At 58.2% G+C, this 26,060-nt stretch overlaps 3 protein-coding genes and 1 gene segment (V, D, J or C); all 4 read right to left on the bottom strand.

Annotated features, from left to right (window-relative positions):
- Positions 1-7,158: 7,158 nt before the first annotated feature.
- On the bottom strand, positions 7,159-11,401 carry LOC136114089 (Ig heavy chain V region 6.96-like). The segment is given in 4 exon segments: positions 7,159-7,223; positions 7,313-7,542; positions 11,101-11,270; positions 11,369-11,401. Coding segments are annotated over 4 exon segments (498 nt in total).
- Positions 11,402-12,748: 1,347 nt separating this feature from the next.
- On the bottom strand, positions 12,749-17,224 carry LOC139826030 (uncharacterized). The gene is made up of 6 exons (XM_071800818.1): positions 17,178-17,224; positions 16,189-16,263; positions 15,801-16,091; positions 15,048-15,347; positions 13,308-13,409; positions 12,749-13,109 (listed from the first exon to the last, which is right to left on the bottom strand). The coding sequence occupies exons 1-6, from the start codon at positions 17,206-17,208 to the stop codon at positions 13,096-13,098; spliced, it is 813 nt and encodes a 270-aa protein (XP_071656919.1). The 5' UTR covers positions 17,209-17,224; the 3' UTR covers positions 12,749-13,095.
- Positions 17,225-17,270: 46 nt separating this feature from the next.
- LOC139826013 (uncharacterized) lies at positions 17,271-20,520 on the bottom strand. Its single transcript, XM_071800765.1, has 3 exons — positions 20,320-20,520; positions 17,325-19,428; positions 17,271-17,278 (listed from the first exon to the last, which is right to left on the bottom strand). The coding sequence occupies exons 2-3, from the start codon at positions 18,583-18,585 to the stop codon at positions 17,271-17,273; spliced, it is 1,269 nt and encodes a 422-aa protein (XP_071656866.1). The 5' UTR covers positions 18,586-19,428; positions 20,320-20,520.
- Positions 20,521-21,211: 691 nt separating this feature from the next.
- Positions 21,212-26,060, bottom strand: part of ACTN4 (actinin alpha 4) — a 34,435-nt gene continuing 29,586 nt past the window's right edge. For 2 of the 4 annotated variants that reach the window (XM_065859388.2, XM_065859389.2), the window contains exons 20-22: positions 25,502-25,540; positions 25,232-25,390; positions 21,212-21,958 (exon numbers count right to left, since the gene is read on the bottom strand). In XM_065859388.2, the coding sequence (XP_065715460.1) occupies positions 21,800-21,958; positions 25,232-25,390; positions 25,502-25,540 (357 nt within the window). In that variant the 3' untranslated portion in view covers positions 21,212-21,799. The remainder of the gene's footprint in view (positions 21,959-25,231; positions 25,391-25,501; positions 25,541-26,060) is intronic. The other 2 variants (XM_065859391.2, XM_065859390.2) reach the window with 1 other exon arrangement.

The following is a 26,060-nucleotide window of genomic DNA, read 5'->3' on the forward strand; positions in this document are numbered from 1 at the left end:
CTGTTCAGCTGCAGCGTCACCAGCTCTGGCTGTTGTCCCTCGAGATGGTGGCCCGGCCCTGGACCGATGGTGCGTACCTGGTGGTACCACCAGCATCATCAATACGGGTGACGTATTCGGGTCCCTTCCCCGTGGCACCCAGAACATGGCAACGCTGCTGGAGGTGAAGGTGGAGCTGGGCGGCCATTGAGTTGGTGGAGTCCGGGGGCGGCCTCGTGTCCCCCGGGGGGTCCCTGCGACTCGTTTGCAAGGGCTCGGGCTTCACCTTCAGCAGCTACAGCATGGGATGGATGCGACAGGCGCCCAACGGGGGGCTCGAAGATGTCACGCGTATTCCTGATGGTGGTGGTAGCACCTTCTACGCACCATCGGTCAAGAATTGGGGCCACCATGACAAGGGACAACGGCCAGAGCTGGGGTTGGTGTGAGCGGTTTGGGATGAAGGTTCCAGACTCAGGGGGTGGGTTGGGGAAGGTTCTGGGCTCGGGTCCGGGGTTGGGGACGACTCGGGGACACCGAGCAGGGACGTTGGGGACAGGATGAGGGGGTCGGTGCGATGCATTCAGCACCAGCACCAGCACCAGCACCACGCTCGGTGCAGTGATAAGTGGCCGTGTCCTGGGCCCTGAGGTTGTTCAGCTGCAGCGTCACCAGCTCTGGCCGTTGTCCCTCGGGATGGTGGCCCCAGTTCAGGACCGATGGCCCGTAGCCGGTGTTACCACCAGTGTAACCAATACCCTCGACGAGCTCGAACCCCCCAATGGGCGCCTGTTGTACCCATCCCATGGGGAAGCTGCTGGAGGTGAAGGTGGAGCTGGGCGGCCATTGAGCTGGTGGAGTCCGGGGGCGGCCTCGTGTCCCCCGGGGGGTCCCTGCGACTCGTTTGCAAGGGCTCGGGCTTCACCTTCGGCGACTACACCATGGAGTGGGTGCGACAGGCGCCCAACGCGGGGCTCGAGTGGCTCGGGGTTATTAACACTGGTGGTGCCACCTGGTACGCGCCATCGGTCCAGGGCCGGGTCACCATAACGAGGGACAACACCCAGAGCACGGTGACGCTGCAGCTGAACAGCCTCGGGGCCCAGGACACGGCCACTTATTACTGCGCCAAACGGGCTTTTAATTATGGTGGCGCTGGTCTGATCGATCGCCGGGCCCTAAATCTCCACTGGTTCGCCCAAATCTCAACCGGTTTTGCCCCAAAACCTCAACTCCTTTTGTCCCCAAACCTCCTCTTTTTGCCCTAAATCTTGACCATTATTGCTCTCCCTCTTTCTTGATCCCCTTCCCTTCCATTTCCAGGCGCTCCCACCATTTTGTGCTGTGAACTGGGGCACCTTTGGGGACCCGGAGCAGGGACGTTGGGGTCGGTTTCACCAGCAGCATCACCAGCACCACCATCAGCACCTTTGGTGCAGTGATAAGTGGCCATGTCCTCGGCCTTAAGGCTGTTCAGCTGCAGCGTCACCACCTCTGGCCATCGTCACTTGCCTTGGTGGCCCCAAACCTCGACCGATGGCGCGTAGTAGGTGCCACTACCACCGTAACTACTGCCCGCGACATAGCCGAGCCCCCCGTTGGGCGCCGGTCGCATCCATCCCATGTTGTAGCTGCTGAAGGTGAAGCCCGAGCCCTTGCAAACGAGTCGCAGGGACCCCCCGGGGGACACGAGGCCGCCCCCGGACTCCACCAGCTCAATGGCCGCCCAGCTCCACCTTCACCTCCAGCAGCTTCACCATGGGATGGGTACAACAGGCGCCCAACGAGGGGCTCGAGTTCGTCGCGGGTATTTGGAGCAGTGGTAGTGGCACCAGCTACGGGACATCGGTCCTGAACTGGGGCCACCATCCCGAGGGACAACGGCCAGAGCTGGTGACGCTGCAGCTGAACAACCTCAGGGCCCAGGACACGGCCACTTATCACTGCACCAAGCGTGGTGCTGGTGCTGGTGATGATGCTGATAGTGCTGGTGAAATCGACCACAACGTGTCCCCAAAGTCCCTGCACTGGGTCCCCAAATCGCCCCCGATCCCTGAGCCCGGCCCAGAGCCCAGCGCCAACCTCAGCCCCTTAGACCCGGCCTGGAGCCTTGAGCTGAGCCTGGAGCCTTAGGCCCCAGAGCCTTCATGGGGGAGGAGTTGAGGCTGCAGAGCTCCCAGTGCTGGGACTGGTGCTGCTGGGACAGAGACGGCGCTGGGGGGCAGCACCCGGCCAGGGCTGGGATTGGGGCAAAACCAGGGGATTGGGGGCAACACCAGGGGATTGGGAGCAACACCAGGGGATTGGGGCAAAACCAGAGAATTGGGGGCAAAGTGGGGATTGGGGAGAAGGAGGGGATATTGGGCAAAAGTGGGGATTGGGGAGGAGGAGGAATTGGGGCAAAAGGAGGGGGTTTGGGTCCCTGTGGAGGCCCCGGGGTTGGTGCGAGCGGTTTGGGATGAAGGTTCCAGACTCAGGGGGTGGGTTGGGGAAGGTTCTGGACTCGGGTCTGGGGTTGGGGACGACTTGGGGACACCGAGCAGGGACGTTGGGGACAGGATGAGGGGGTCGGTGCGATGCATTCAGCACCAGCACCAGCACCAGCACCACGCTTGGTGCAGTGATAAGTGGCCGTGTCCTGGGCCCTGAGGTTGTTCGGCTGCAGCGTCACCAGCTCTGGCCGTTGTCCCTCGGGATGGTGGCCCCAGTTCAGGACCGATGGCCCGCAGCCGGTGTTACCACCAGTGTAACCAATACCCTCGACGAGCTCGAACCCCCCAATGGGCGCCTGTTGTACCCATCCCATGGGGAAGCTGCTGGAGGTGAAGGTGGAGCTGGGCGGCCATTGAGCTGGTGGAGTCCGGGGGCGGCCTCGTGTCCCCCGGGGGGTCCCTGCGACTCGTTTGCAAGGCCTCGGGCTTCACCTTCAGTGACCACTCCATGCAGTGGGCGCGACAGACGCCCAACGGGGCGCTCGAGCGGGTCGCGCAAATTAATAGCGCTGGTAGTAACACCTACTACGGGTCATCGGTCCAGGGCCGGGCCACCATCTCGAGGGACAACGGCCAGAGCACGGTGACGCTGCAGCTGAACAGCCTCAAGGCCGAGGACACGGCCACTTATTACTGCACCAAAAGTGATGGTGCTTATGGTACTGGTGCTGGTTATGCTGATTATCCTGGTGGCATCAACCCCAGCACCGTGTCCCCAAAGTCCCCGCGCTGGGTCCCCAAATCGTCCCCGATCCCTGAGCCCGGCCCAGAGCCCAGCGCCAACCTCAGCCCCTTAGACCCGGCCTGGAGCTTTGAGCTGAGCCTGGAGCCTTAAGCCCCAGGGCCTTCATGGGGGAGGAGTTGAGGCGTTGGGCCGGGCTCAGGGATCGGGGACAATTTGGGGACCCAGCGCGGGGACTCTGGGGACACGGTGCTGGGGTTGATGAAACCAGCACTACCAGCATAATAACCACCAGTAATACCACCGTAACCACCAGTACCACCCCCATAACCACCAGTACCACCCCCATAACCACCAGTACCACCACCATAACCACCAGTACCACCCCCATAACCACCAGCATCTTTGGTGCAGTAATAAGTGGCCGTGTCCTCGGCCTTGAGGCTGTTCAGCTGCAGCGTCACCGTGCTCTGGCCGTTGTCCCTCGAGATGGTGGCCCGGCCCTGGACCGATGGCCCGTAGTAGGTGCTACTACCAGAAGGGCTGCTCATTTCTGTGACGTATTTGCGCCCCCTAATGGGCGCCTGTCGCACCCACTCCATGGCGTAGTCGCTGAAGGTGAAGCCCGAGCCCTTGCAAACGAGTCGCAGGGACCCCCCGGGGGACACGAGGCCGCCCCCGGACTCCACCAGCTCAATGGTCACCCAGCTCCACCTTCACCTTGAGCAGCGTCGCCATGTTCTGGGTGCCACGGGGAAGGGACCCGAATACGTCGCGGGTATTGACGATGATGGTGGTTACACCGAGTACGCGCCATCGGTCCAGGGCCGGGCCACCATCTCGAGGGACAACGGCCAGAGCTGGTGACGCTGCAGCTGAACAGCCTCAAGGCCGAGGACACGGCCACTTATTACTGCGCCAAACCTGGTGCTGGTGGTGGTGCTGGTTATGGTTATGCTGATGGCATCAGGCCCAGCACCCTGTCCCCAGTGTCCCCACTCTGGGTCCCCACATCAGCCCCAGTTCCCAGCAGGAAATGGTGGGAGGGTGTGGAAATGGAAGGGAAGGGGCCAAGATGGAGGGAGGAGCCGAGGAGGGAAGAAGAGCCTCAAAATGGAGGGAAGGTCTGGAGATGGAGGGTCCCATGGTGGCAAAGGGTCTCAAGATGGAGGAGCTGAAGATGGAGGGACGGTGTCTCCATGGCGGGAAGATCTTGAAACAGGAGGTCTCAAAATGGAGGAAGAGTGTTGAGATGGAGGGAAGATCTTGAGAGGGAGGGGGTCAAAATTTGGGAAGGTCTCAAGATGGAGGAGCTCAAGATGGAGGGAGGAGCTGAAGAGAGAGAAACGGCCTCAAGATGGAGGGAAGATACTGGAGGGTGTCAAGATGGAGGAGCTCAAGATGGAGGGAAGGTCCCAAGATGGAAGGAGGGGGCTCAACATGGAGGAGCTCAAGATGGAGGGAAGGTCCCAAAATGGAAGGAGGGGGCTCAACATGGAGGAGCTCAAGATGGAGGGAAGGTCCCAAGATGGAAGGAGGGGTCTCAACATTGAGGAACTGAAGATGGAGAGCAAGTCCCAAGATGGAAGGAGGGGGCTCAGCATGGAGGAGCTCAAGATGGTGAGAAAGTCCCAAAATGGAAGGAGGGGTCTCAAGATGGAGGAACTGAAGATGGAGGGAAGGTCCCAAGATGGAAGGAGGGGTCTCAACGTGGAGAAACTAAAGATGGTGAGAAAGACCCAAGATGGAAGGAGGGGTCTCAAGATGGCGGGAAGGTCCCAAGATGGAGAATCACAAAATGGCTCCAGGATCAGGGCCGGGTCCAGGCCGGGCCCAACAGTCTGGGCCCTGGACGGGCTCTGGGCCGGGTTTGGGTCCAGAGAAGATTTGGGGACCCAGCACAGGACGTTGGGGCTCAGGACCAGCATCCATCCTACCAGCAGGATCAGCACCACCACCATAAGCACTTTTGGCGCAGTGATAAGTGGCCGTGCCCTTGGCCTTGAGGTTCAGCTGCAGCGTCACCAGCTCTGGGTGTCGTCCCTTGTCATGGTGGCCCGGCCCTTGACCGATGTCACGTACCAGGTGCCACTACCATCGCTGTTAATTTCCGCGACATCCTCGAAGCCCCCGCTGGGCGCCTGTCGCACCCACTCCATGGCGTAGCTGCTGAAGGTGAAGCCCGAGCCCTTGCAAACGAGTCGCAGGGACCCCCCGGGGGACACGAGGCCGCCCCCGGACTCCACCAGCTCAATGGCCGCCCAGCTCCACCTTCACCTCCAGCAGCTTCCCCATGGGATGGGTACAACAGGCGCCCATTGGGGGGTTCGAGCTCGTCGAGGGTATTGGTTACACTGGTGGTAACACCGGCTACGGGCCATCGGTCCTGAACTGGGGCCACCATCCCGAGGGACAACGGCCAGAGCTGGTGACGCTGCAGCTGAACAACCTCAGGGCCCAGGACACGGCCACTTATCACTGCACCAAGCGTGGTGCTGGTGCTGGTGCTGGTGCTGAATGCATCGCACCGACCCCCTCATCCTGTCCCCAACGTCCCTGCTCGGTGTCCCCGAGTCGTCCCCAACCCCAGACCCGAGTCCAGAACCTTCCCCAACCCACCCCCTGAGTCTGGAACCTTCATCCCAAACCGCTCACACCAACCCCGGGGCCTCCACAGGGACCCAAACCCCCTCCTTTTGCCCCAATTCCTCCTCCTCCCCAATCCCCCCTTTTGCCCAATATCCCCTCCTTCTCCCCAATCCCCACTTTGCCCCCAATCCCCTGGTTTTGCCCCCAATCCCCTGGTTTTGCCCCAATCCCTTGGTTTTGCCCCATATCCCCTGGTTTTGCCCCATATCCCCTGGTATTGCCCCAATCCCCTGGTTTTGCCCCCAATCCCCTGGTATTGCCCAAATCCCCTGGTTTTGCCCCCATATCCCCTGGTATTGCCCCAATCCCCTGGTTTTGCCCCCAATCCCCTGGTTTTGCCCCAATCCCCTGGTTTTGCCCCCAATCCCCTGGTTTTGCCCCAATCCCCTGGTTTTGACCCAATCCCCTGGTTTTGCCCCCAATCCCCTGGTTTTGCCCCAATCCCCTGGTTTTGCCCCCAATCCCCTGGTTTTGCCCCAATCCCCTGGTTTTGCCCCATATCCCCTGGTTTTGCCCCAATCCCCTGGTTTTGCCCCCAATCCCCTGGTATTGCCCCAATCCCCTGGTTTTGCCCCCAATCCCCTGGTTTTGCCCCCAATCCCCTGGTTTTGCCCCAATCCCCTGGTTTTGCTCCCAATCCCCTGGTTTTGCTCCCAATCCCCTGGTTTTACCCCCAATCCCCTGGTTTTGCCCCCAAGCCCCTGGTTTTGCCCCAATCCCCTGATTTTGCCCCAATCCCCTGGTTTTACCCCCAATCCCCTGGTTTTGCCCCCAATCCCCTGGTTTTGCCCCCAATCCCCTGGTTTTGCCCCCAGTCCCCTGGTTTTGCCCCAATCCCCTGGTTTTGCCCCCAATCCCCTGGTTTTGCCCCCAATCCCCTGGTTTTGCCCCAATCCCCTGCTTTTGCCCCCAATCCCCTGGTTTTGCCCCAAATCCCCTGGTTTTGCCCCAATCCCCTGGTTTTGCCCCCAATCCCCTGGTTTTGCCCCAATCCCCTGGTTTTGCCCCAATCCCCTGGTTTTGCCCCCAATCCCCTGGTTTTGCCCCAATCCCCTGGTTTTGCCCCCAATCCCCTGCTTTTGCCCCCAATCCCCTGGTTTTGCCCCAAATCCCCTGGTTTTGCCCCAATCCCCTGGTTTTGCCCCAATCCCCTGGTTTTGCCCCCAATCCCCTGGTTTTGCCCCCAATCCCCTGGTTTAGCCCCAATCCCCTGGTTTTGCCCCCAATCCCCTGGTTTTGCCCCAATCCCAGCCCTGGCCGGGTGCTGCCCCCCAGCGCCGTCTCTGTCCCAGCAGCACCAGTCCCAGCACTGGGAGCTCTGCAGCCTCAACTTCTCCCCCATGAAGGCTCTGGGGCCTAAGGCTCCAGGCTCAGCTCAAGGCTCCAGGCCGGGTCTAAGGGGCTGAGGTTGGCGCTGGGCTCTGGGCCGGGCTCAGCGATCGGGGACGATTTGGGGACCCAGCGCGGGGACTTTGGGGACACGGTGCTGGGGTGATGACACCAGCATTACCAGCATCATAACTACCAGTACCATAACCACCAGCACCAGGTTTGGCGCAGTAATAAGTGGCCGTGTCCTCGGCCTTGAGGCTGTTCAGCTGCAGCGTCACCGTGCTCTGGCCGTTGTCCCTCGAGATGGTGGCCCGGCCCTGGACCGATGTCCCGTACTCGGTGGTATCACCATCATCTTCAATACCCGCGACAAACTCGAGCCCCTCGTTGGGCGCCTGTTGCACCCAGTCCATGGAGGGTGTCATGGTGGCGGAAAGGTCTCCGTCCTCCAGCTTGAGATCCTCTCCTCCAGTTTGAGACCACCATCTTGGGACCTTCCCTCCATCTTGAGACTCTTCCACCACCTTGAGAGCCTCCATCTCAGGATCTTCCCTCAGCTCCGACACCTTCCCTCCCTTTTCCATCCTCCATCTTGATCCCCTTCCCTCCCTTTTCCATCCTCCATCTTGATCCCCTTCCCTCCATTTTCCATCCTCCATCTTGATCCCCTTCCCTCCCTTTTCCATCCTCCACCTTGATTCCCTTCCCTCCCTTTTCCATCCTCCACCTTGATCCCCTTCCCTCCCTTTTCCATCCTCCATCTTGATCCCCTTCCCTCCATTTTCCATCCTCCATCTTGATCCCCTTCCCTCCCTTTTCCATCCTCCATCTTGAGCCCCTTCCCTCCCTTTTCCATCCTCCATCTTGATCCCCTTCCCTCCCTTTTCCATCCTCCATCTGATCCCCTTCCCTCCATTTTCCATCCTCCATCTTGATCCCCTTCCCTCCCTTTTCCATCCTCCATCTTGAGCCCCTTCCCTCCATTTTCCATCCTCCATCTTGATCCCCTTCCCTCCCTTTTCCATCCTCCATCTTGATCCCCTTCCCTCCCTTTTCCATCCTCCATCTGATCCCCTTCCCTCCATTTTCCATCCTCCATCTTGATCCCCTTCCCTCCATTTTCCATCCTCCATCTTGATTCCCTTCCCTCCATTTTCCATCCTCCACCTTGATCCCCTTCCCTCCATTTTCCATCCTCCATCTTGATCCCCTTCCCTCCCTTTTCCATCCTCCATCTTGATTCCCTTCCCTCCATTTTCCATCCTCCACCTTGATCCCCTTCCCTCCATTTTCCATCCTCCATCTGATCCCCTTCCCTCCATTTTCCATCCTCCATCTTGATCCCCTTCCCTCCCTTTTCCATCCTCCATCTTGAGCCCCTTCCCTCCCTTTTCCATCCTCCATCTTGATCCCCTTCCCTCCCTTTTCCATCCTCCATCTTGATCCCCTTCCCTCCCTTTTCCATCCTCCATCTTGATCCCCTTCCCTCCATTTTCCATCCTCCATCTTGATTCCCTTCCCTCCATTTTCCATCCTCCACCTTGATCCCCTTCCCTCCATTTTCCATCCTCCATCTTGATCCCCTTCCCTCCCTTTTCCATCCTCCATCTTGATTCCCTTCCCTCCATTTTCCATCCTCCACCTTGATCCCCTTCCCTCCATTTTCCATCCTCCATCTGATCCCCTTCCCTCCATTTTCCATCCTCCATCTTGATCCCCTTCCCTCCCTTTTCCATCCTCCATCTTGATCCCCTTCCCTCCCTTTTCCATCCTCCATCTTGATCCCCTTCCCTCCCTTTTCCATCCTCCATCTTGATCCCCTTCCCTCCCTTTTTCATCCTCCATCTTGATTCCCTTCCCTCCCATTTCCAGACCCCCCTACCATTTCGTGCTGGGAACTGGGGCACATTTGGGGACCCAGCACGGGGACGTCGGGCTCGGTGTCGATCTCACCACCACAACCAGCACCATCCGCTTTCCATCCTCCATCTTGAGACTCTCCCGCCATCTTCACACCGTCCATCTCAAGATCCATCTCCATTTAGAGACCCTCCACCTTGAGACCTTCCACTTTGAGACCCTCCCTCCATTTTGTGTTGGGAATCAGGGGACAATTCCGGGTCCATGGCTGGGGACCCTGCGACTCGTTTGCAAGGCCTCGGGCTTCACCTTCAGCAGTTACGAGATGGTTTGGGCACGACAGGTGCCCAATGGGGCGCTCGAGTGGGTCGCGGGTATTAGCAGCGGTGGTGGTACCACCAGGTACGGGTCATCGGTCCAGGGCCGGGCCACCATCTCGAGAGACAACGGCCAGAGCACGGTGACGCTGCAGCTGAACAGCCTCAAGGCCGAGGACACGGCCACTTATTACTGCGCCAAAGATGGTTATGGTGGAGGCTCCAGTGGCATCGATGCTGGCACCAAAGACTCCAAACTGGGTCCCTAAATCTGCCACAGATCCCAGCACAAAATGGCGGGAGGGTCTGGAGATGGGAGGGAAGGGAATCAAGATGGAGGATGGAAAAGGGAGGGAAGGGAATCAAGATGGAGGATGGAAAAGGGAGGGAAGGGGATCAAGATGGAGGATGGAAAAGGGAGGGAAGGGAATCAAGATGGAGGATGGAAAAGGGAGGGAAGGGAATCAAGATGGAGGATGGAAAAGGGAGGGAAGGGGATCAAGATGGAGGATGGAAAAGGGAGGGAAGGGGATCAAGATGGAGGATGGAAAAGGGAGGGAAGGGGATCAAGATGGAGGATGGAAAAGGGAGGGAAGGGAATCAAGATGGAGGATGGAAAAGGGAGGGAAGGGGATCAAGATGGAGGATGGAAAATGGAGGGAAGGGAATCAAGATGGAGGATGGAAAAGGGAGGGAAGGGGATCAAGATGGAGGATGGAAAAGGGAGGGAAGGGAATCAAGATGGAGGATGGAAAAGGGAGGGAAGGGGATCAAGATGGAGGATGGAAAAGGGAGGGAAGGGGATCAAGATGGAGGATGGAAAAGGGAGGGAAGGGAATCAAGATGGAGGATGGAAAAGGGAGGGAAGGGGATCAAGATGGAGGATGGAAAATGGAGGGAAGGGAATCAAGATGGAGGATGGAAAAGGGAGGGAAGGGGCTCAAGATGGAGGGAGGAGATGAAGATGGACCAGGGGGTCTCAAGATGGAGGGCAGGACCCTTCCACCACCATGACACCCTCCATCTCAACATCCTCCCTCCATCCTGAGACCCTGGATTCCAACACTCTCCCCTCCATCTTGCCATCCTCCATTTTAAGACCCTCCCTCCATCGTGAGATCCTCTCCTTGATCCCCTTCCCTCCCTTTTCCATCCTCCATCTTGATTCCCTTCCCTCCCTTTTCCATCCTCCATCTTGATTCCCTTCCCTCCATTTTCCATCCTCCATCTTGATTCCCTTCCCTCCATTTTCCATCCTCCATCTTGATTCCCTTCCCTCCCATTTCCATCCTCCATCTTGATTCCCTTCCCTCCCTTTTCCATCCTCCATCTTGATCCCCTTCCCTCCCTTTTCCATCCTCCATCTTGATTCCCTTCCCTCCCATTTCCATCCTCCATCTTGATTCCCTTCCCTCCATTTTCCATCCTCCATCTTGATCCCCTTCCCTCCCTTTTCCATCCTCCATCTTGATCCCCTTCCCTCCCATTTCCAGTCCCTCCCGCCATTTTGTGCTGGGATCTGCGGCACATTTGGGGTCCCAACGCAGGGACAGTGGGGTCGGGGTCAATCTGACCAGCGTTACCGTAACCACCAGTATCACGGGCATCTTTGGCGCAGTAATAAGTGGCCGTGTCCTCGGCCTTGAGGCTGTTCAGCTGCAGCGTCACCGTGCTCTGGCCGTTGTCCCTCGAGATGGTGGCCCGGCCCTGGACCGATGGCCCGTACCTGGTGGTACCACCACTGCTGTAAATACCCGCGACAAACTCAACCCTCTTCCCGTCGCCCCCAACCATGACGACGCTGCTGAAGGTGAAACCCAAGCCCTTGCAAACGAGCCGCAGGGACCCCCCGGGGGACACGAGGCCGCCCCCGGGCTCCACCATCTCAATGGCCGCCCAGAGATCTTCACCTTGAGCAGCGTCGCCATGTTCTGGGTGCAACAAGCGCCCAGGAACGGGCTCCAATATGTGTCGGTTTCACCATGGTACCACCGGCTACGCGCCATCGCTCCAGGGCCGTGTCCCCACGTCCGGGGACAACGGCCAGAGCTGGTGACGCTGTAGCTGAACAACCTCAGGGTCCAGGACATTGCCACTTATCACTGAGCCAAAAGTGCTGGTGACAGTTGTTATAGTAATGGTATCGACCCCAGCGTCCCCGCGCTAGGTCCCAAATGTGACCCCGTTCCCAGCACCAAAACCTCGCGACAGTGGGATGTGGTGAGAAAGAAGCTCAGGATGACCCGGGTTGGAAGGAACCAACGGGGATCATTGACCACGTTCCTCGCCCCGAGGCATCGGCTCCACAGAGAGGAGCCGGGGGGTGACAGCGCAGACATGGGGTGTTTATTGGGTCTGGACAACAAATATGGGACACCCAGAGGGCAACAAGCGGATCAGGGCATGTGTCCCCCTCCCCGAACCATCCCCAACAGCCTGAGGTTGGGGGCATGAAAGATCCTCCCCGTCTGCTCTGCCCCAACTGGGACCAGTTCTGGGCTCCCCAGTTTAAGCACAAGGACTGGGAAGTCCAAGGAGGACTGGGGAGTCCAAGGAGGACTGGGACGACCAAGGAGGACTGGGACGACCAAGGAGGACTGGGATGACCAAGGAGGACTGGGACGTCCAAGGAGGACTGGGACGACCAAGGAGGACTGGGACGACCAAGGAGGACTGGGGAGTCCAAGGAGGACTGGGGAGTCCAAGGAGGACTGGGGAGTCCAAGGAGGACTGGGGAGTCCCAGGAGGAATGGGACGACCAAGGAGGACTGGGATGACCAAGGAGGACTGGGACGTCCGAGGAGGACTGGGGAGTCCGAGGAGGACTGGGGAGTCCAAGGAGGACTGGGGAGTCCGAGGAGGACTGGGGAGTCCGAGGAGGACTGGGGAGTCCGAGGAGGACTGGGACGACCAAGGAGGACTGGGACGACCAAGGAGGACTGGGGAGCCCAAGGAGGACTGGGGAGCCCAAGGAGGACTGGGACGACCAAGGAGGACTGGGACGTCCAAGGAGGACTGGGGAGCCCAAGGAGGACTGGGACGTCCAAGGAGGACTGGGACGTCCAAGGAGGACTGGGGAGTCCGAGGAGGACTGGGGAGTCCGAGGAGGACTGGGGAGTCCAAGGAGGACTGGGGAGTCCGAGGAGGACTGGGGAGTCCGAGGAGGACTGGGGAGTCCAAGGAGGACTGGGACGTCCAAGGAGGACTGGGACGTCCAAGGAGGACTGGGGAGTCCAAGGAGGACTGGGGAGCCCAAGGAGGACTGGGGAGTCCAAGGAGGACTGGGACATCCAAGGAGGACTGGGACATCCAAGGAGGACTGGGGAGTCCGAGGAGGACTGGGACGACCAAGGAGGACTGGGGAGCCCAAGGAGGACTGGGACGTCCGAGGAGGACTGGGGAGCCCAAGGAGGACTGGGACGTCCAAGGAGGACTGGGGAGCCCAAGGAGGACTGGGGAGCCCAAGGAGAAGACGCTGAGGGGTCTGGAGCATCTTGGTGATGAGGAGACGCTCAGCTGGGGCGGTGGAGCTGGAGAAGTGAAGCTGAGAGGGACGCGATCAATGGATCGATATCTCCGGAGACATTCGAACCCGCCTGGGATCGTGTGATCTGCTCCGGGTGGGTTGGGCTGGATCATCTGCAGAGGTTCCTCCCAGCCCAACCAGGCCGGGGTTGTGTGGGTAAAGCTCGAGGTGCAGCGGTTGCCCCCGAGGAGGCTGAGTTTGCCATGTAAATAAGAACGGGGTGCGATGGAGCGCAGCGGCAGCTCCTCCGGCGGCTCTTCAGTCTTGGCGCTCTACGGGGGACGAATCCGGAGGTGAAAGGAGGGCGAGGAGGGGACCCCTCGGTGCAGAGCACCCTCCCTGCGAGCAAAACGCTCCTCTCCTTTCTCCCTCTTTGGGAAGGAAGGTGGAAAACACTCAACCCGGGGCATTTTCTGGCAAAGAAAACCAAGTCCCAGGAGCGCGAGGATTAACAAAAGTGAGATATTTACCTTGTTTCTTCATCTGGAGGTGGGTGAAGAGAAAGATGAGGCCGTTGATGGTGAAGAACGAGCCCCCGACAGCGGCGTCTCGAGTCCATCCCATGCGCTGGCCTGGGGAGGACCAACGGTGACTTGACCATAGAATCCCAGGGTCGTTCTGGTTGCAAGAGACCCTCAACCACCACCGAGTCCAAGCGTCACCCCAACCCCGCCACTGCCCCCTGGCCCCGAGAACCTCGTCTGTTCAACCCCGCGGCTCTGCTGCTCACAGGGATGAGCCCGGCTTAAGTTTCGTATCAACCCAGCTTAAGGTCCGCATCAACCTAGCTTGAGCTCCGCGCCAACCCAGCTTAAGTTCCGCGCCAACCTAGCTTAAGCTCCACATCAACCCAGCTTAAGCTCCGCACCAACCCAGCTTAAGCTCCACATCAACCCAGCTTAAGCTCCGCATCAACCCAGCTTAAGCTCCGCGCCAACCCAGCTTAAGTTCCGCACCAACCTAGCTTAAGTTCCGCACCAACCTAGCTTAAGTTCCGCATCAATCTAGCTTAAGCTCCACATCAACCCAGCTTAAGCTCCGCACCAACCCAGCTTAAGCTCCGCACCAACCCAGCTTAAGCTCCGCACCAACCCAGCTTAAGTTCCGCATCAACCCAGCTTAAGCTCCGCATCAACCCAGCTTAAGCTCCGCACCAACCCAGCTTAAGTTCCGCACCAATCCAGCTTAAGCTCCGCACCAACCCAGCTTAAGCTCCGCACCAACCCAGCTTAAGTTCCGCATCAACCCAGCTTAAGCTCCGCATCAACCCAGCTTAAGCTCCGCATCAACCCAGCTTAAGCTCCGCATCAACCCAGCTTAAGTTCCGCATCAACCTAGCTTAAGTTCCGCATCAACCCAGCTTAAGTTCCGCATCAACCCAGCTTAAGTTCCGCATCAACCCAGCTTAAGTTCCCCATCAACCCAGCTTAAGCTCCGCATCAGCCTACCTTAAGTTCCGCACCAACCTAGCTTAAGTTCCACATCAACCTAGCTTAAGCTCCATATCAACCCAGCTTAAGCTCCGCATCAACCTAGCTTAAGCTCTACATCAACCTAGTTTAAGTCCCACACCAACCCAGCTTAAGTTCCGCATCAACCCAGCTTAAGCTCCGCATCAGCCTAGCTTAAGCTCCGCACAAACCTAGCTTAAGTTCCGCACCAACCCCGCTTAAGTTCCGCACCAACCCCGCTTAAGCTCCGCACCAACCCCGCTTAAGCTCCGCACCAACCCAGCTTAAGCTCCGCACCAACCCAGCTTAAGCTCCGCACCAACCCAGCTTCAGTTCCGCATCAACCCAGCTTAAGTTCCATATCAACCCAGCTTAAGTAAACGCGTCCTGGATAGAACGAATCGCCTATAATTATAAGGTTGTGTCTGCACTTTGTTGGGAAGAATGGAGTCAAATGGGGTGGAAATAACGATTTCAGGGCTAAAATGAAGACGTGGCGGGGCCTGTTCTGCACTTTGCTGGGAAGAAAAGGGTTTATCCAGACTAAACCCCTTCGAGGCGACGGGCAGAAACAATATCAGCGCTTAAACAACTAAAGGCCCACCTGAGATCAGCGGAAGACGCAAGGAGAAGAGCCCAGATTCAAACACGGGACCGAACGACAGCGGTCGGACAGGAAGGGACGAGGACGACGCTCAGGGGTGGATTAATTAACTAACGACGGAGACGCTGCGCTGAGGATGGGTTTTGCACACTCACGTTTCACGCTCAGGCGGATCCAGCGGCTCCTCCCCGAGCGGACGGGCCGCGCGGATTTGTACACGAAATAGGTGCAGCTGTAGGAGCCCGAGAGCTCCGGTCCCGCCAGGCGCAGCTCGTAGCTGCAGTTCCTTGCGTTCCGCACCGGGACGGAGACGGCGAGGCCGGAGTCGCCGTAGTACTGAACCTCCCGGACGTAATCCGGAGACGCGGGGATGGAGCAGAGCAACGTGATGGAGTCCCCGGTTCTATAGACGAGCTGCTGAGGGGCCAGGGAAAACGTCGGGGCCGCGGGAGCCGCTGGGGATGAGAAGAAAAGCCACAATAAACCAACGTGGCACAACGCAAACCGAAGGCGTGGACACCAGGGGCTGTGTGGCACAACTAGAAAATCTTCTGTTATTGGGGAAAATACGGAGCCTTGAGCGATAAAATGGGCCTGGGGGTCATTTGTGGCTCTTTTCTCTGCCCATGGGCAGAGTGAGAAGGCCCCTGGATCTCAGAGCTGGTTGAGGTCACTTTCTATTCGCAGAAAATAGATATTTTCACACGCCCAGCGTAGAAATGCGGGTAATACACCCCAAACCCTCCCGTAGCTGAGAGGTCGACAAATTCCCGCTCTCTCAGAGCAATCCCGGAGCGGAAAAGGGTTGTGAGAGGCCAGAGCGGTTTCATCGGCGACCCAAGGACAAGGTGACGCTCTCCAAGGGGAAACGCGGCGCTTGGTGGGATGGGAGGACAAGACCATCCTACCCCGAACGTCGATGGCGAGCGGAACGCTGCGATCGGAAGGGATTTCTCGCCCGGCGTCCTCCACGAAGTACATGCAGGTGTATTTGGCCGCGGCGGCGGCCGTGAGCGGCAACCAGGCCGTGGGGAGCGGGTGCAGCACTTGGGGCCCCACCTGCTCCCCGCTTTGATTGAAGAAGCGGAACCCGCCGATCTCCTTCGGCGTCTTGGCCGCGCAGACCAAGGCGAGACGCTCCCCTTCGTAGTAGAAAGGGCGGCTGGGGTCTGCGGAGAGCGTGGGGGGCAGGAGAGGGGCTGGGGGGCGACGACAAGGGTTTGGAGGTTGGGAGCTCCCGTTATGTTGTGTTCTAGAAACCCAACGCAAGCGGAGAGCGGATTGGGCTGAACGTACCCAGCGAGGACGCGGCCAACGGCAGCAGCGGTAGGAGAACCGGGAGGGGTCGGCGTCCAGACGACAGCAACGGGGCTGAAAAGGGGACAGAATGGAAATGACCGGCGCGGCCATCGCCCCACGGCGTCCCGGCCCCTGCGGGGAACGTTCCGGTCCCTCCGCGGCCGATTCACACGCGCGGTTCCTCTTCGTGCCACGGGAAGATGAATTAAAGCCTAAAACCATCACGCAAGCCAGCGAGGGGAAAATATGATCGGCAAACCATGTTGTTATCGTTCAGCTACATACGTTGGATGAGGTTATTTCCTCTACAGGAAGCCATTTGTCGATTGATCGCTATCGGGAAACGGTGAATTGGAACGGAAAGCAATGGGGTGCGGAAGAGGGAGGTTTGGGGTCTGGGTGGGTGTTGTTGGGGTGGGGATGTGAGGGCACAGCAGCCCCGGCGCCCCCAAATTGGGTGGGAACGGAGAATGCGATGAGCAAGACGAAGAAACCCGTGGGTTGAGGTTAAACAATGAGATAAGAACGGGGAGAGGAAGAGAGAAACCCGAGGTGACCGAAGATTCGGCGGCTCCCGCAGCACAGGGATCCCGAGCGCCCCAAACCTCCTTCCCCCCCTTTTCATTGATGAGCACGACGCTACGGGGCGTGCGATATCTCCGTTAATTAGGGGGAGGCGGAGCCAGGGGTCCATATTGATATTGTGTGCGTCGGGTGGTCTATAACCCTGAATACCGACCAATGGGGAATGGGGATTTTGGGGGGTTATTGCCCTATGGTGTGTGCCGATCTTTAGGTAGAACCCCCAGTCTTGCAAGGTCGTTATTAAATATGCTTTGCTGAGAGATCCTGCCGGTTGTATCTGTGAGGTGTTTCCTACAACGCGAGAAAGCAAAGGAGAGGGGGAGAAATGGGAAAAGAGGGGAAGGAAGATGTTTGGGAAGCGAGGGGAGAAGCCGGGGAGGGGGAAAAGAGGAGACACTCACCGAGGAGCATCGTGGGGACGGTGTTGAGCATCGTGGGGACGGTGTTGAGCATCGTGGGGACGGTGTTGAGCATCGCGGGGACGGTGTTGGGCATCAAGAGGCTGTTGAGCATCATGGGGATGTTGTTGAGCATCGTGGGGACGTTGCTGAGCATCGCGGGGACGGTGTTGAGCATCGTGGGGACGGTGTTGAGCATCGTGGGGATGTTGTTGAGCATCGTGGGGACCGTGTTGGGCATCAAGAGGCTGTTGAGTATCGTGGGGATGTTGTTGAGCATCGTGGGGATGTTGTTGAGCATCGTGGGGATGTTGTTGAGCATCGTGGGGACGTTGCTGAGCATCAAGAGGCTGTTGAGCATCGTGGGGACGTTGCTGAGCATCGTGGGGATGTTGTTGAGCATCGTGGGGATGTTGTTGAGCATCGTGGGGATGTTGTTGAGCATCGTGGGGATGCTGTTGAGTATCATGAGGATGTTGTTGAGCATCGTGGGGACGTTGCTGAGCATCAAGAGGCTGTTGAGCATCGTGGGGATGTTGCTGAGCATCGTGGGGATGTTGCTGAGCATCGTGGGGATGTTGTTGAGCATCGTGGGGATGTTGAGCATCATGGGGACGTAGCTGAGCATCGTGGGGACGTTGCTGAGCATCATGAGGATGTTGTTGAGCATCGCGGGGACGTTGCTGAGCATCAAGAGGCTGTTGAGCATCATGGGGACGTTGCTGAGCATCGTGGGGATGTTGTTGAGCATCGTGGGGATGTTGCTGAGCATCGTGGGGATGTTGTTGAGCATCGTGGGGATGCTGTTGAGTATCATGAGGATGTTGTTGAGCATCGTGGGGACGTTGCTGAGCATCAAGAGGCTGTTGAGCATCGTGGGGATGTTGCTGAGCATCGTGGGGACGTTGTTGAGCATCAAGAGGCTGTTGAGCATCATGGGGATGTTGTTGAGCATCGTGGGGATGTCGTTGAGCATCGTGGGGATGTTGTTGAGCATCATGGGGATGCTGTTGAGCATCGTGGGGATGTTGTTGAGCATCGTGGGGATGCTGTTGAGCATCGTGGGGATGTTGCTGAGCATCGTGGGGACGTTGCTGAGCATCAAGAGGCTGTTGAGCATCATGGGGATGTTGCTGAGCATCGTGGGGATGTTGTTGAGCATCAAGAGGCTGTTGAGCATCATGGGGATGTTGTTGAGCATCGTGGGGATGTCGTTGAGCATCGTGGGGATGCTGTTGAGCATCGTGGGGATGCTGTTGAGCATCGCGGGGACGTTGCTGAGCATCATAGGGATGTTGCTGAGCATCATGGGGACGTTGTTGAGCATCATGAGGCTGTTGCTGAGCATCATGAGGCTGTTGCTGAGCATCATGAGGCTGTTGCTGAGCATCAAGAGGACGTTGCTGAGCATCAAGAGGCTCTTGAGCACCACGGCACCGCGATCCGGGGCTGCTCGGGGCTCCTTGTGGCCGATGCCGCCCGGTGTCTCTGAACCGCCTTCTGCATCCGTCCGTCCGACGCAATCAGGAAACGCTGATAACGAAGGAGAAGCCGATAATGAAGGAGAAGCCGATAACGAAGGAGAAGCCGATAACGAAGGAGAAGCCTTGGGGCTGCCGCCGCGTGTCCTGGTTTTGTTAAAAAGTCTCTCTTTTGGTGAATTTCGGCTCCACGTGGCTGCAGAGTCCAGTCCAGGCCTTCGGGTGCCTGCCCTGCAGCTGTCGTGTTTTCCAGATTGGTTTAATACACCTTATGTTATTTTCTCTGTTTTATTCGTAGCGTGAGTAAAACATTTTGAACTTTTCCGCCCCGTGGAGGCATCGGGATTTCCCTTCTGCTATCGCTTGATCCGGCGCGGCCGTAGATAAGAGCAGCAGCAGTCATTGGGGCTTAGAGAACAGTTTTAAACTCGGTATTAAGGCCTCGTGTTTGGACTGAAACTCCGCCATTTCCAAGGGGTTTTAAGGGTCGCTTGGACGCTGCGGAGGGCTCGAGATGAACCAAGGTGAGGTCAAAACGCTGGTTGGAGGGAGTGAAGATGTTGTTTCCTTGTCTCGTCTTCCTGCGGATGAGTGGAGGCCGTGGGTGAGGCCTGGAGGGCAAAGGTGAGAGCGGGGGATCCTGGGATTGGTCCTGATCCTGAGATTGGTCCTGGGATTGGTCCTGGGACTAAGTAGGGCTGTAACTGATCAGGATCATGGGAGAAGCGCTTGGGTCAGCTTCGTTGGGGAGGTGCTTGGAGCACCAAAATCACCTCGAAACATGAAATGGAGGCACAAAAATCACCTCGAAACATGAAATGGAGGCTCCAAAATCACCTCGAAACATGAAATGGAGGCACAAAAACCACCTTGAAACACAAAATGGAGGCTCCAAGGGCACCAAAGTCACCTCAAAAGACAAAATGGAGGCACCAAAATCACCTCGAAACACAAAAAAGCTGCTCCAGGGGCTTCAAAGTCACCTCAAAACACAAAATGGAGACACCAAAATCACCTTGAAACACAAAATGGAGGCACCAAAATCGCCTTGAAACACAAAATGGAGGCTCCAGGAGCTCCAAAGTCACCTCAAAACATGAAATGGAGGCACCAAAATCACCTTGAAACACAAAATGGAGGCTCCAGGGGCACCAAAGTCACCTCAAAACACGAAATGGAGGCACAAAAATCACCTCGAAACACAAAATGGAGGCACAAAATCACCTCAAAACACAAAATGGAGGCAACAAAATCACCTCAAAACACAAAGTAGAGGCTTCAAAATCACCTCAAAACACAAAATGGAGGCTCAAATTCACCTCAAAAGACAAAAAAGCTGCTCCAGGGGCTCCAAAGTCACCTCAAAAGACAAAATGGAGGCACCAAAATCGCCTCAAAACACAAAATAGAGGCTCCAAAATCACCTTGAAACACAAAATGGAGGCTCCAGGGGCACCAAAGTCACCTCAAAACACAAAATGGAGGCAACAAAATCACCTCAAAACACAAAGTAGAGGCAACAAAATCACCTTGAAACACAAAATGGAGGCTCCAGGGGCTCCAAAGTCACCTCAAAAGACAAAATGGAGGCACCAAAATCGCCTCAAAACACAAAATGGAGGCACAAAATCACCTCGAAACACAAAATAGAGGCACAAAATCACCTCGAAACACAAAATGGAGGCAAAAAATCACCTTGAAACACAAAATGGAGGCTCCAGGGGCACCAAAGTCACCTCAAAACACAAAATGGAGGCACCAGAATCGCCTCAAAACATAAAATGGAGGCACAAAATCACCTCAAAACACAAAACAGAGGCACAAAATCACCTCAAAACACAAAACAGCTGCTCCAGGGGCCCCAAAGTCACCTCCAAACCCCTATAGCCCACCCCATGAGCCGCCCCCATCCCCCCCCCCCTTTTGGCGGGAACCCCCCCGCACCATTCGCGCCGTTTTTCCTTCCCATCCCCCCGCCACTCAACCCCGTTTATTTCCCTCTCAGTTCCCTTCCCGCGCCTTTTTCCCGCCATTCCCGTTTCACTTTCCCAGCGGCCCCTTCGGCCGTTGAGCGCTTCATTTGCATATCCCCGCCCCCCCCCCCCCCCCCCCCCCCGGCGCGGCACCGCGCGCGCGCTTTCCCGCGCTCCGCCCACAGCACCGAGCGCCTTGGGAACCGCGGCACCGCGCATGCGCCCCAATCCCCCCCCTACACACACACCCCCAGCCACCAGGGGGCAGCCGCAGCACCACTTTTCAATCAATAAATACAAATTATCCCCCCCCCCCCGCCCAAATTTGCAGAATAAACCAACACAAGGAGGGGGGGGTTCCCACTTCCTAAGGGGTTTTAAGCCAAATTCTTAGGATTTTGGGGCCAAACCCCCCCATTTTGTGCCCACCCCAATAACAAAGATGCTGCTCAGGGACCTTAAAAATCCGACACCGTTTATTGTTCTGAACCCCCCCCCCCCAATAAAAGACCCAGAGATCTTGGGGGGGTGGGGGGGGTCCCGGGCGCCCCCTAGCGGGTGAGGAAGGGACCAGCTGCCGTCATTAACAGTTAATCAGCGAGATTTTAATTAATTACACGAACCAAGAAACCCGGTGCTAGATGCTGCAAGGTGAATATATATTTATATAATAAATCCGTAAGTTAATAAACTAAATAGGAACCTTCTGCTTTTCATTTAAATCTTCAAAGATTAGGGTGGGGTTTTTTTTGTGGGTTTTTTTTTACCGTTTTTTGCATTTTTTTTTAAGTTATTTTTGCTTTTTTTAACCATTTTTTGGTCCTCAGAAAAACCTGCTCCAAGGTTTGGGGGTTGGGGGTCCCAGCAAAGGGTCCCTTTTGGGTTCTTTCTTGGGTTTTTCTGCTTTGGAAAAGGCAGAAAAAAGGGGGTGGGTGGGTGGGGGTGTGGGGATAATTTGGGTGTCACTGAAAAAATAGAAAGGGTTTATATTAATGTAAAAAATAAACCGTCTGCGGCGGAGCCGGAGAAAAGGTGCCCCCCCCCCTCTAAAATGAGAGAAATCAACCCCCCAAAATAAATCGTTGCATAGGTGTGTGTGGGGGGGGGAAGGATCAAGGAGACCCCCACGTTACGGTGATGGGAATGGGGTGGAACGGCGGGGTTTTGGTGCTCAGAGGTCGCTCTCGCCGTAGAGGGCGGTGGAGAAGGATTTGTAGTCGAGGGCGGCGGGGCCGGCGTCGGGGCCGCGGTACGGAGCCATGCGCGCGATGCAGTACTCGGCCTGCTCGGGGGGCAGCTCGCGGCGCAGCTCCTCCGCCGTGATGTAGTTCTGGAAATGGGAAAGGACGGGAGGGGTTCAGCGGGGGGGGTGGTGGGGGGGGTGGAGGGCGTCTGGGAGGCGCCGAAGGTGTCTGGGAGGCACCAAAGGCGTCTGGGAGGTGCCAAAGGCGTCAGGGAGGCACCAAAGGGCATCAGGGAGGCACCAAAGGGCGTCAGGGAGGCACCAAAGGCGTCAGGGAGCCAGTGCCAAAATCATCAGGGATTCAGCACCAAAGAGCGTCAGGGAGGCACCAAAGGGCGTCAGGGATTCAGCACCAAAGAGCATCAGGGAGACACCAAAGAGCATCAGGGAGACACCAAAGGGTGTCAGGGAGGCACCAAAGGGCGTCAGGGAGGCACCAAAGGGCGTCAGGGAGGCGCCAAAGGTGTCAGGGAGGCACCAAAGGGCATCAGGGAGGCACCAAAGGCGTCAGGGAGGCACCAAAGGGCGTCAGGGAGGCACCGAAGGCGTCAGGGAGGCACCAAAGGGCGTCAGGGAGGCACCAAAGGCGTCAGGGAGGCACCAAAGGGCGTCAGGGAGGCACCAAAGGGCATCAGGGAGGCGCCAAAGGGCATCAGGGAGGCACCAAAGGGCGTCAGGGAGGCACCAAAGGGCGTCAGGGATTCAGCACCAAAGAGCATCAGGGATTCAGCACCAAAATCATCAGGGATTCAGCACCAAAATCATCAGGGATTCAGCACCAAAGGGCGTCTGGGAGGCACCAAAGGGCGTCAGGGAGTCACCAAAGGTGTCTGGGAGGCACCAAAGGGCGTCAGGGATTCAGCGCCAAAGAGCATCAGGGATTCAGTGCCAAAATCATCAGGGATTCAGCACCAAAATCATCAGGGAGTCACCAAAGAGCATCAGGGAGACAGCAAAGGGCGTCAGGGAGGCACCAAAGGCGTCTGGGAGGCGCCAAAGGGCGTCAGGGAGGCACCAAAGGCGTCAGGGAGGCACCAAAGGGCGTCAGGGAGGCACCAAAGGGCGTCAGGGAGGTGCCAAAGGCGTCTGGGAGGCACCAAAGGGCGTCAGGGAGGCACCAAAGGGCGTCAGGGAGGCGGTGAAGGGCGTCTGGGAGGCACCGAAGGGCATTAGGGAGACACCAAAGGGCGTCAGGGAGTCAATGCCAAAATCATCAGGGATTCAGCACCAAAGAGCATCAGGGATTCAGTGCCAAAATCATCAGGGATTCAGCGCCAAAATCATCAGGGAGTCACCAAAGAGCATCAGGGAGACACCAAAGGACATCAGGGAGGCACCGAAGGGCGTCAGGGAGGCACCAAAGGCGTCTGGGAGGCACCAAAGGGCGTCAGGGAGCCAGTGCCAAAATCATCAGGGATTCAGCACCAAAGGGCATCAGGGAGGCACCAAAGGGCGTCAGGGAGGCACCAAAGGGCGTCAGGGAGGCACCAAAGGGCGTCAGGGAGGCACCAAAGGGCGTCAGGGAGGCACCAAAGGGCGTCAGGGAGGCACCGAAGGCGTCTGGGAGGCACCAAAGGGCGTCAGGGATTCAGCGCCAAAGAGCATCAGGGATTCAGCACCAAAATCATCAGGGAGTCACCAAAGAGCGTCAGGGAGGCACCAAAGGGCGTCAGGGAGGCACCAAAGGGCGTCAGGGAGGCACCGAAGGGCGTCAGGGATTCAGCACCAAAGAGCATCAGGGATTCAGTGCCAAAATCATCAGGGATTCAGCACCAAAATCATCAGGGAGTCACCAAAGAGCATCAGGGAGACAGCAAAGGGTGTCAGGGAGGCACCAAAGGGCGTCAGGGAGGCACCAAAGGGCATCAGGGAGGCACCGAAGGCGTCAGGGAGGCACCGAAGGGCGTCAGGGAGGCACCGAAGGGCGTCAGGGAGGCACCGAAGGCGTCAGGGAGGCACCAAAGGCGTCAGGGAGGCACCGAAGGGCGTCAGGGAGGCACCGAAGGCGTCAGGGAGCCAGTGCCAAAATCATCAGGGATTCAGCACCAAAGGGCGTCAGGGAGGCACCAAAGGGCGTCAGGGAGGCACCGAAGGGCGTCAGGGAGGCACCGAAGGGCGTCAGGGAGGCACCAAAGGCGTCAGGGAGGCACCAAAGGGCGTCAGGGAGCCAGTGCCAAAATCATCAGGGATTCAGCACCAAAGGGCGTCAGGGAGGCACCAAAGGGCGTCAGGGAGGCACCAAAGGGCGTCAGGGAGGCACCAAAGGCGTCAGGGAGGCACCAAAGGGCGTCAGGGAGCCAGTGCCAAAATCATCAGGGATTCAGCACCAAAGGGCGTCAGGGAGGCACCGAAGGTGTCTGGGAGGCACCAAAGGCGTCAGGGAGGCACTGAAGGGCGTCAGGGAGGTGCCAAAGGGCATCAGGGAGGCACCAAAGGGCGTCAGGGAGGCACTGAAGGGCATCAGGGAGGCGCCAAAGGGCATCAGGGAGGCGCCAAAGGCGTCTGGGAGGCACCAAAGGGCATCAGGGAGGCGACAAAGGGCGCCAAGGAGGCACCAAAGGGCGTCAGGGAGGCGCCGAAGGGCATCAGGGAGGCACCAAAGGCGTCTGGGAGGTACCAAAGGGCATCAGGGAGGTGCCAAAGGTGTCTGGGAGGCACCAAAGGCGTCTGGGAGGTGCCAAAGGTGTCTGGGAGGTGCCAAAGGCGTCTGGGAGGTGCCAAAGGCGTCTGGGAGGCGCTGAAGGGCGTCAGGGAGGCGCCAAAGGCGTCTGGGATTCAGTGCCAAAATCATCAGGGAGGCACCGAAGGGCGTCAGGGAGGCGCCAAAGGGCGTCAGGGATTCACCACCAAAATCATCAGGGATTCAGCACCAAAGGGCGTCAGGGAGGCACCAAAGGCGTCAGGGAGGCGCCAAAGGGCATCAGGGAGGCACCGAAGGCGTCTGGGAGGTGCCAAAGGTGTCAGGGAGGCACCAAAGGGCGTCAGGGAGGCACCGAAGGGCGTCAGGGAGGCACCGAAGGCGTCTGGGAGGCGCCAAAGGGAATCAGGGAGGCACCGAAGGGTGTCAGGGAGGCACTGAAGGGTGTCAGGGAGGCACTGAAGGGCGTCAGGGAGGCACCGAAGGGCGTCAGGGAGGCACTGAAGGGTGTCAGGGAGGCACCAAAGGGCGTCAGGGAGGCACCAAAGGGCGTCAGGGAGGCGCCAAAGGGCGTCAGGGAGGCGCCAAAGGGCGTCAGGGAGGCGCCAAAGGGCGTCAGGGATTCAGCACCAAAATCACCTCAGGGTCAAAATGGCACCAGAATCCCCTCAGGGCTCCAAATGGCGCCAGAATCACCTCGAGGGTCAAAACGCCGCACGCACCTTGTCCCCCGCCAGCACGCGGAAGGAGGCGATGACCTGGTCGGCCGTGTCCGTGTCCGTGGTCTCCCGCGACATGAAGTCGATGAACGCCTGGAAGGTGACGCTGCCGCTGCCGTTGGGGTCCACCAGGCTCATGATGCGGCTGAACTCGGCGTCACCCTGGGGGGGACACGGTGGTGAGAGCCCCCCGGTGTCACCTTCCCCCCCCCCCGGGTGACAAAATGGAGGCGGAAAGGGGAAATCAAAGAGGTGAAAACAGGCGAGCGTTACCAGGTTGGATCCGGCGTCGGCGTCGCTGCCCCCGCGTTTCTGCGCCGGGAGGAAGAGGAGGGAGAGGAGGGAGAGCGGCGGCCATGCAGAGGAGGAGGAGGAGGAAGGAGAGAGAGGCAGAGATGGGTTAGAGGGGAGAGAACCCGAGGAGGAGGAGGAGGAAGGAGAGGAGGAAGGAGGGAGAGGAAGGAGGGAGAGGAAGGAGGGAGAGGAAGGAGGGAGAGGAAGGAGGGAGAGGAAGGAGGGAGAGGAAGGAGGGAGAGGAAGGAGGGAGACGAAGGAGGGAGACGAAGGAGGGAGACGAAGGAGGGAGACGAAGGAGGGAGACGAAGGAGGGAGACGAAGGAGGGAGACGAAGGAGGGAGAGGAAGAGATGGGTTGGAGGGGAGAGAACCTGAGGAGGAGGAGGAGGAAGGAGAGGAGGAAGGAGAGGAGGAAGGAGAGGAGGAAGGAGAGGAGGAAGGAGAGGAGGAAGGAGAGGAGGAAGGAGGGAGAGGAAGAGATGGGTTGGAGGGGAGAGAACCCGAGGAGGAGGAGGAGGAAGGAGGGAGAGGAAGGA

Source organism: Patagioenas fasciata, chromosome 33 (assembly GCF_037038585.1).
Source record: "Patagioenas fasciata isolate bPatFas1 chromosome 33, bPatFas1.hap1, whole genome shotgun sequence".
Taxonomy (NCBI): Eukaryota; Metazoa; Chordata; class Aves; order Columbiformes; family Columbidae; genus Patagioenas; species Patagioenas fasciata.